This window comes from Bison bison, unplaced genomic scaffold (assembly GCF_000754665.1).
Source record: "Bison bison bison isolate TAMUID 2011002044 unplaced genomic scaffold, Bison_UMD1.0 scf7180017864309, whole genome shotgun sequence".
In the NCBI taxonomy this organism is placed as follows: Eukaryota; Metazoa; Chordata; class Mammalia; order Artiodactyla; family Bovidae; genus Bison; species Bison bison.
Window position 1 is genome coordinate 2691879 of NW_011494881.1, and position 10142 is coordinate 2702020.

At 41.7% G+C, this 10142-nt stretch overlaps 1 protein-coding gene across 2 annotated transcripts in view; it reads right to left on the bottom strand.

Moving 5' to 3' along the window:
• Positions 1-26: 26 nt before the first annotated feature.
• The window catches only part of PBLD (phenazine biosynthesis-like protein domain containing), a 36933-nt gene continuing 26817 nt past the window's right edge, over positions 27-10142 (bottom strand). The window contains exons 4-9 of one of the 2 annotated variants that reach the window (XM_010852168.1): positions 8317-8426; positions 8207-8236; positions 5794-5882; positions 5352-5530; positions 3628-3690; positions 27-1923 (exon numbers count right to left, since the gene is read on the bottom strand). In XM_010852168.1, coding sequence (XP_010850470.1) covers positions 1811-1923; positions 3628-3690; positions 5352-5530; positions 5794-5882; positions 8207-8236; positions 8317-8426 — 584 coding nt within the window. In that variant the 3' untranslated portion in view covers positions 27-1810. The remainder of the gene's footprint in view (positions 1924-3627; positions 3691-5351; positions 5531-5793; positions 5883-8206; positions 8237-8316; positions 8427-10142) is intronic. The other variant, XM_010852167.1, reaches the window with a different exon arrangement.

Genomic DNA, 10142 nt, shown 5'->3' on the forward strand with positions numbered 1-10142 from the left:
AGAGAATAAAAGTTATTGAGCTACAGAGGCAATTGTCACTTGAGAGGGAAGAAGACAATGGCTGAATACTAGGATATTGCAGAATACATGGGAGCAACAGCAAGGAGAATTCCCACCCCAAAAAGAACTTGGAAAGAGGCAGGATATTACCTTACTTTCTGTGTTTAATTTTATTACCACTCTATCACTCATTACCATGAATATTAGAGGTTCTCAAATGTAAATGTACACCTGGATTGCCCGGAGAGCTTGTTAAAAAATAGATTTCTGGTCTCCATCTCCAGAGCTTCTGATTCAGTGGGTCTGAGATAGGGCCTGAGAATTTGCTTTTCTAACAAGCTCCCAAGTAATGCAAATGCTACTTGTCTGGGAAACCATACCTGAAGAACCATAGTTCTCCCTTTCTCATACACTGGGGATGACTCACAATTGCTGTGATTCCTGTCTTTTCTATAGAAAAAGAAAAAAAAATTAAGACTAGTTTTCAAAAAAGAAAAAGAATAGTTTTCAATATTATTTATCTGTCCTTGTGTTTCTCTGTCCTTATGTCTTGTCTCTTCAACTAGATTGTTAGTTTAATAACTACTTTCCTTTGTATCTCCGCACCTATAGAATGTAACTACTTTCAAGATATAGAAACTCTAGACAAAACCTAGAGGCCATGTACATTCATTCATCTCTGAAGCTTTGCTCATGCCCATCTTTCAAAACCCTGTTTTTTAACACTCCCCTGACTACGCCATAGCACTCAGGGTCTGCATATGGCAGACCCTAATCACAGACCAGTACAAGTGCTCATTATCTTTTCATGAAAGGATGAGCCTGGTCTCCCCAGTTAGAGTCGCTTGAGAGTCCTACAAGCTCCCCGTCTAATCTCCTTTGCATCCTGTCCCCCAGCTCTCTACCCTGCCAATTTCTAGTCCAGTGTCTTACACACAGGAGACAGCAAATTGTTTTTTACCAACCACATCAGATTGCTAAGCAGCAAATCTGACCCACAGGGTGAGAATTCAGATACCAGCTGGGCACCTAATTTGCAGAATACATGGGAGTGACAGTAAGGGGGATTCCCACCCTGAAAAGAACTTGGAAAGAGGCAGGATATCACATTACTTTCCATGTTTAATTTTATTATCACTCTATCACTCATTATCACTCATTTAAAAAATTTCTGGGCGTTTTAGTTATTTAGCTACACGTCCTGATTTTTAGGTATTAAACGTAAGCATGTTCCAATAAAGGAAATAATTTTTTAGGTACATTAAAATTACTCCACCCTTAACATTCACACATAAACTGTTTTTACTTTTCTATCTTCATGATCCATTCTTGTCCATATAAATTCCTACTCTCCACAGACATAGCATAACATTGCTAACATTTAATAGTCCACTATAATTTTCTTTATTAGTATTATACTATGAACTATTTTTCTATATTTCCACATAGCTATTGGGTCTTTTCGATGGCTGCAAAACAATCTATCAGGTATTCACATCTGAGTTTAAATGATTTAATCTTACTCTTCATAAATGTGTTCCTCATTCTGTGATTGGTGGTCATAATTAAAGGTGACAACATTATTCTTTGATATGGGTTACTTCGAATATGTTCACAGGTAGAACCAAAACTCCTTTAGTTAATTCATCAGGAAGCATTATTAAATCCCTTAATTTGTCTTCCTTGTTCTATTTCTCAGGTGAGGATTAAGTGGACTACAATGCAATCTTATTCAAAGCAGTCTCTTACATTTCTTTTTATGCAGAAAATACTCAGTAATTCAAGATTGCATCACTGCAGTGCAAGCAGTCTAGGCTGTCAGCGTGCCCTCTAAAACAAGAGCCGCGCCTCCCTTGATGTCAACTCGTCCATCAGAACGCAGGGAAATTGTCAGTTCTCCTCCCCGGTTGGAACACTGAAAGGCTGAAGAAAACATAAAACAAGTCACAAATCAAGATAATTTTCACCCCTTTAATTAATAAGACATAGTGAAAGACTGATTATTATAAGCTCTAGAATCCTCCCAGGTCAGTTTAAAGAATACATTCTTTCAAACAAATGAAAACAAAATAAATGAACAAACCAAACACATAGACACAGAGAACAGAGAGTGGTTACCAGAAGGGGAGGGGCAGGCTGATATGTGCGGGATCAAAACGCCTAAAGGAGATCAACTGCATGATGAAGGATGCTGCTGCTGCTGCTGCTGCTAAGTCGCTTCAGTAGTGTCCAACTCTGTGCGACCCCATAGACGGCAGCCCACCAGGCTCCACCGCCCCTGGGATTCTCCAGGCAAGAACACTGGAGTGGGTTGCCATTTCCTTCTCCAATGCATGAAAGTGAAAAGTGAACGGGAAGTCGCTCAGTCGTGTCTGACTCTTAGTGACCCCATGGACTGAAGCCTACCAGGCTCCTCCATCCATGGGATTTTCCAGGCAAGAGTACTGGAGTGGGGTGCCATTGCCTTTGCCGTGGTAAAGGATAGAAAATAAATTTTTGATAGTGAGCACACTGTAGGATGTATAGAAGCAGAAATACAATATACATGAGAAACTTATTTAATGTAATAAATCAACACTGTCAATAAAAACCTATTAACTAATTTTTTAAACAATGTGTTCCTTCATCTGTTCATAATATTGCCTAGCCCACACCGTTCTCCTGAGGACTGAGGCCACAAACGCAATTTGATACACAGAGCACACAGCTCTACATCTTCCCTTCCTGAGCCACTTCCTCTATTACTTCCTGTAACGCCCCAGACACACCCTAACCGTAGCTTCCTCCCTGGCTCCATCTAGGTCTAGGAGTAAGCAAGCACAAGTGAAAAGATAGAGCCTAGGACTAAAAGGCTAAAAAGATAAAGAGGGGGTGCTCTTGGGCCCTTTAGAGAAGGCCCCGTCTTTCTCGAGGTCTGAAAAGGACAAAAGGAGTTCCCTACTCATTGTGGATAGCAATCAACCACACTTGTCAAGCAAACGTGAGGTACAGCCTCAGGCTTCTTGAGCTTAGGGAAGTAATTAGGCTCACAATGGAAAGAGAACAGCCACCCTGCTATCCCCAAATCAGGGTCACAGATGCTTAACCATCCCACTAAGTAAGAACTTCTGTCCACTAAGGTCAAAATTCTACTTCGATTGTGTAGCCTGTTCTGCATGTGGTACTAGCTGTGTAACCTCCACTGGCTACCATCTATTGTCTCTGTCCTGAGCAATGTATTAATCACTAGGACACTTGGTTCCAAAGCAATTTGTTTTATTTAATCCCATAATGGGACCCTGGTAATCATCCAATCTCAACTCATCACATTATAAAGAACCTTTCTGGGCCAAAATTACACACCTAGTTAACTTTATTCAGCAAATACTTACTTGGCACTTAACTGTATTAGAAGTGTGTCTGTGCTTTGGGAGAAACAGAGGTGGAAAATGTTTGGGGGGGCGGATGTTGAGCAGAAGATTCAGGGTGAAGGAATTCAAAACCTTTAGTTTTCATGTGGGTAATAGTTAACATTTTTGTTTGATAGTTAACATTTTATTACATCTTCAAGTGGATAGCATATATGAAAAGGAATACTAGCTTAAAGTTTAGCAATTTTTTTTTAAATTTGAAAAAGAACTGTCCTACCGTGCAAGTCTTTCTTCCCCAGTTGCTCAGACCAGTAGCTACTGAGAACAGTATGTGCAGACCCTTAAAAGAAGTGAAAAGTTATGTTACAACAATCCCAAAGAAAACAGGAGCAACTCTGCTACATTCATAAAGGATCAACTATCCAGTTTGAACCTTAGACAACTTACTCATTATGTTGGCCATGACTTCTGCAAAGTGGAATTATGAATGGGAATAGAAAGGAAGACATAGAATTTATGGATAAGCTCCTTCAAAAGACATATCTGCTGCATCTTACACTTTCTGAAGGCTGAATTAAACTGCAGGCTTTAATTCTTGTCTATCAATTCCTTGTCAGTCCATGGTAGGAGAATTAAGGCTTTCACGTACATCTGTCTATATCTATCAAGGAAAAACATATCCTTCCTCCTAAGATGCACACGCAAAGAAGGGTGGGAACTCTGACAAAAGACCAAAATTTCCATGAAGACAACATTCCCAGTTTTTGGTGCCAAAAGAGCTTTGTTTTAGTGAGATATTTTTTCACAGGATTGTGCCCTAGGTGTAGATCAGAGAATAAATACTAAAATGAAGGAACAAACTGCTAAGTAATAACTGACAGGCAAGTATTTGGGAGAGGAAAGGATGGTTTGAAAAAGGTTTCTCCTTCAGAAAAATGTACTAAATACTATGGGACAGGGTGCCCAGGCATCCCAGTATGCCTGAGGCTGCCCTGGTTTCATCACTGAAGATCCCTACTCTGAGAAGTCCTTCAGTCTCAAGCAAACCAAGACTGTTGGCCATCACTGTCCAAAGAGCTTTCCCACTCTAGAAAAGCATAATTCCAGGGGGGAACATTCCCTCTGTGATAATTAAAATCTTTGGGAAGCAGCCACGCATGTGTAAATCCACTCATAACTTCTTATCCATCAGCTTCCTCCAAAAAGCATTCCCCGCCTTTTGCTGCTCAGCCCACTTTTATCAAGGAGGATGAAAGTAGGAAGCATCACATTCTTGCCAACTTTTTATTTCAACTCTCTGCTTCTGGCTTGTGGAAGATCCTGAATTCCTATGTTGCTGAACCCATTCCACTCACTTAGTGAGCAGGTGCGGCAAAGGAGGAGGGGAGGAAGAAAAACGCTATTCCTGTCCCTGTTTCCCACCTGCAGTCCAGGACTTGGTCCTTCAAAGACCAAATCTTGGTCAATGATCACACAGGCTGGCCACTGAAAAGCACAAAGGACTTTGGGAATATAGTGGACATTGGCCACTGGATTTTGCAACAGGTAGCTCTAGAAGTGTTGGCTCAAGGAGCCAGTTTTATCGTTAGTTGTTAAAATACCTAACAGCTATTGGCCACTTACCATGTGCCAGGCACTGTGCTCATTATGTTTTGTGTTTAACATGCATTGTGTTTACACAACCTATGAGGTATTATCCATATTTCATAGACAGGGAACAAAAGCTGTGAAAAGTTAAATCATTTACCCAAGGTCAACAGCTAGGAAGCTAGGACGCAAACCCAGCCTGTCTGATGCTAAAATTTAACCTTGCTATATATTGCCTCATTAACACTGTGTTTTTCACAAGAGACTTCAGTGAAGGGATGGGGAGGGGAGATAGGGAAACAAAGGCAGCTCAAAACCCAAACAACCAGAAAGCTCACTGTGGAGGGCACTTAAACAGCGGTTCTCCTCCTCCTCCACTGTTTAGCTTTCCTCAGGATTCAAGGCAAAAAGTACCTGTTACGGGGTCTTCAGCCACACCGTACCACGGAGCAAAATATCTGGAGTAAAAGTCAAATGCTTGAGTCTGCCCACCAGGCTCCCCCTTGAGGGTGAGAATGAGTCCTTTCACCTTCCCTGTGGTTTCCACTTGCAGCAAATTCTCTGTATTCACTGTCAGGCTCTCCAGAAATGACCTTGTTCATAAACAGGATGGATTAGGACAAACCCATTCCACAGACTACCCATTCCCCAGACTCCATAAAGCAGGCCAGGCTGCAGCTTGTCCAGTGGCTCAGCAGTAAGCGAGGAAGAGCAACTACAACCTTCCTGCCCAGGAACAGAACACTCTGGCAGTGTAGATCATGGTTCAACTGAACATGGCACAGCCAGATCAAGCCAGAGCTATGAATCTGGTGCCCTCCCCCACAGTACTGACAAAGTCAAAAACCTCATTTACCTGTTGTAAGTATCACTGAGCCGGACCAGGAGCTTTTTGGTATCTGGAGAATAGCGAACATCTTGAACCAACGTGTCACCAATGGCAGTCTATGGAGACAGACCAAAACTTCCTCAGAAGTGTGTCTTGGGTCAAGTCCTTGGAGAACAATCTCTCACAAACATCTGCTTTGTGCCAGGCACACCCAACATCTCCAGTCTCAAGAGTTTCAGGTCAGTTTTAGGATTCAAGGTATTTCTCAAAGAAGGCCAATTTCATGGTGTTCAGGAGCACTTGGACCTTACTAGGGGTTAAGTTTAGCCTCTGAGAGCCAAAGACAGGCCTTGTTCATATATGTTACTATGAGACTCAACACACAACTCCTTCAATTGGGTATTTTCCCCACAGATAAAAAGATTCAGGGAGGCCCAGAATCTCTCTCTCACATACACACACTTTGACCCAGGACTGAGGAGCCCTGGAGTCAAAGCTCTGAATCACTACTGTCTACTATCTGTAGAGGTGGGGCTTTATGCCTGCTTCTTAGAGGAATGGGATTCCCTGGTGGCTCAGACAGTAAAAGCATCTGCCTGTAACGTGGGAGACCCAGGTTCGATTCCCGGGTCGGGAAGATCCCTTGGAGAAGGAAATGGCAACCCACTCCAGTACTCTTGCCTGGAGAATCCCATGGATGGAGGAGCCTGGTGGGCTACAGTCCATGCGGTCGCTAAGAGTCAGACACGACTGAGTGACCTCACTTTCACTTTTCACTTCCATGCATTGGAGAAGGAAATGGCAACCCACTCCAGTGTTCTTGCCTGGAGAATCCCAGGGACAGGGGAGCCTGGTGGGCTGCCGTCTATGGGGTCGCACAGAGTTGAACATGACTGAAGTGACTTAGCAGCAGCAGCAGCAGCAATCTTCTTTAGGGGCTTAGAAGCTCTAGGTTCCATGGCCAAGACTACTGAGGGTAGTGCCTGGAAGGTCTGCCTCTGTGACCACTGCTGACCAATGTCCCCCCTCTAGATATGGTGACTCCTACAGCCCAATCCCATCTGCTCTCCAGGCCTCCAAATCTCTCTGAAGGGTCATCCAACCCTTCTCTGCATGGATTCTTATGTCAATTTGAAAGTTTAATTCTCAACTGAGAATCTTATTGACAGTTTCTAGGAACAAAAATGACAATGCATGCATGCTCAGTTGTATCCAACTCTGCAACCCCAAAGAATGCAGCCCGTCAGGCTCCTCTGTCCAGGGATTTCCCAGTCAAGAATATTGGAGTGGGTTGCCATTTCCTACTCCAGGGGGATCTTCCCAGCCCAGGAATCGAACCCTTATCTTCTGTGTCTCCTGCATTGGCAGGCAGATTCTTTACCACTGAGTCGCCTGGGAAGCCCAAAATGACAATACTCACGATAAATACTTTTCATCATTCCCATTTTACAAATGCTGACCCTGAGGCTTAGAGAGAGCAGGTTAAGTTCTTTCTATCATGAACAAGGTCTACCACTGTAAAGATTTTCTGTTTTTTTGCCAATATGCTTAAAGCAATTCATTTATGAATTTAGCTTGTCTCCCAAAACCGAAGCCATAGGTGAAGCTGAGTGTAAAAGTAGAATCCATGATACTTGCTTATATTCTTTGAAAACTTAAAGCAAAACACTAAAGAGATAACAAATGCTGTATTTGAAAATTCACTAAGAAATACCCATTACTACCTGTAACGGGCCATTTCCCAGAATAATTTTTTCTCATGGCACCCTTGGCCTGGTCCTGACCTGGGCCCTTCCTGCTCTAAAACCTAAGCACCTGGCTATCCAGGGCTGCTCTGGCCTTCTAGAATCTCCACAAGACAACTGTAGTGCCTACTGCCCTGGGTGACAGTGAGAATTAAATGAAATAATGCATTAAAATGCATGGTACTGCACAGAACAGACTCTCAAAAATATTCTTTATCATCATCATCATCCTTATCATAAAGCTCCATCCCCACACAGACCCTTTGAGGAGGCTGCTATATATATCTTGTCTTCTCTATTGCAGTACCCTTGCTTTTCTGCTCTCTTGCATCAAAGCACAGCCCCGTCATCTCAGCCTTATTCTCCACTGAAGAGATCAGGACACAGACTGCTGCCAGGCTGTTTCCATTCTTTTCTTTCACTCTCAGCCTGCCACATGGCACTCTCCCCTCCCCCATCTTTCCATGGGGGCTAATCAGATAATGAAGAGTTAGGGAAAACTGGTCAATCTTTTCACCAAATAGATTCAATATTAAAATTCAAACCTGAAAGGCACCATGCAGTATTCACCCAAGCTCAAACTAGAACACTTACATTGGTAGAAGGTCTATATTTGAGATCAAATACAACAAATCTTTGTTCAAACAATTACAGATGATCAAATCCCACGGCTCAAGTTTGACTCTTTCACGAACCTTTATCAGGTCCTCCACTTCGTGCAATTTCTAGATCAGGAAAAAAGACAAAATCATTGTAAAATAGGCACATTGTATACAGTGTGTGGCAATAATTTTAAAAAGCTGACCTGGGGATGGGCTGGATAAAGAGGCAGGTCCAGGACGATACCATCCTCTTCTTTTCTGGCCTTCAGTTTCCCACTCATAGTGACAAAGGTTAGAGTGCTATTCACATTTTCTGGCCAAAAAAAGAATTTTATTTTGTTAAATGTTTGAAAGGAATCAAGAAATAGAAAAATAAACTTTGTTATATGGTTGCATGTCTTTTTTGATCACTTTTAAAAGATTCTCTGGCAGTGTCATTCATTCCAGTAAAGCGGTCCCAGGTTTGGGTTACTGGGGTCTTAGTGGAGAAAACTCTCACTGGATTCTAACTTGAGAACCAAGAACATAACTGATTGGTCTTGACATCATGCTGTGCTCTTGAAAAAATTATTTAATCTCCTTAAACCTCAATTTCCTCATCAATAAAACAGGGTAGTAATTAAACTTATACTAATTTCATTTTACCAATAAAATGGTAAATAATTAAACACAGCTTATAGGGTTGCTATAATGTTTTTTAATGTAGATTTTTATATTTTATATACTCCTACAATAGAGTTTATAGAGTTATAAACTACTAGTTTAACTTATGCCAAAGGGATGACAAATAGAACATACAGGTTTTATACAACAGTCTGATATGAACAAATCAATTTTACCATAAACAAGCCAAACTATATATAAAATATTGATTTAAAGATTAGATCACAAACCCTGATACAATATCCCTTCATATTACTGATACAACTTGGGCCACTTATCTCAGAGGGGATAACATTTTTAGTGAAAACAAAGATTTATGACTTAACTCTTTTCCCTAGTATTTCTGTGAACATATCTCAAAGGTGAGGAAATGTCACATTGCTGATTAGCTTTCACAGAATAAAATTTATATTCTGAAATTCAAAGTTTTAGTCTTCTCATTACAACTGGTGTAAGACATCATTATTTACAAAGCATTTTCTCATCTAACCTCAGGCCTACCCTGTGCAAGACTATCAGGACTTTCTTTGTTGCTACTACTCTGCGGTTCAACTTCACATGGTGTTCAGTTCTGCTTTCTTGGACTTCCCTGGTGGTCCAGAGGTTAAGAGTCTGCCTGCCAGTGCAGGTGACGTGGGTTCAACCCCTGGTCCAGGAAGAACCCACATGTCACTGTAGGGCACCTAAGCCTGAGAGCGGCAACTACTGAAGCCCATGTGCTGTAGAGCCCGTGCTCCACAACAAGAAAAGCCCCCAAATGAGAAGCCTGTGCACTGCAACTAGAGAGGAGCTCCCACTTACCACAACTAGAGAAAGCCCACACAAAGCAACGAAGACCCAGCACAGTCAAAAATAAGCTAAGTCATTCAAAAAATTTTTTAATTCTAAAAAATAATTAATTAATTAATTTTAAAAATTAAAAACTAAAAAAAAAAAAATTTAAATTCTGCTTTCTGGTACAAGGGACATGGTGGGTTGGGGAGCAGAAAAAATTCTTCTTTCTTTACTCCACTAACAATGCTAATCCTAAGAATACTGCCCCTAGTCCTCCCAGCATGCCAATGAGACTGCTTCCAGGGCAAACGTGGCCTATAAGACCTTCACTTATTACCCCCATCTAAGTAACTCCCAATTACAGGAAACTAATCAAACTAATCACATGGACCACAGCCCTGTCTAACTCAATGAAACTATGAGCCATACCATGTAGGACCACCCAAGACAGATGGGTCACGGTGGAGAGTTCTGACAAAACATGGTCCTAGAGAAGGCAAAGGCAAACCACTTCAGTATTCTTGCCTTGAGAACCCCATGAACAGTATGAAAAGGCAAAAAGATAGGACACTGAAAGATGAACTCCCCAGGT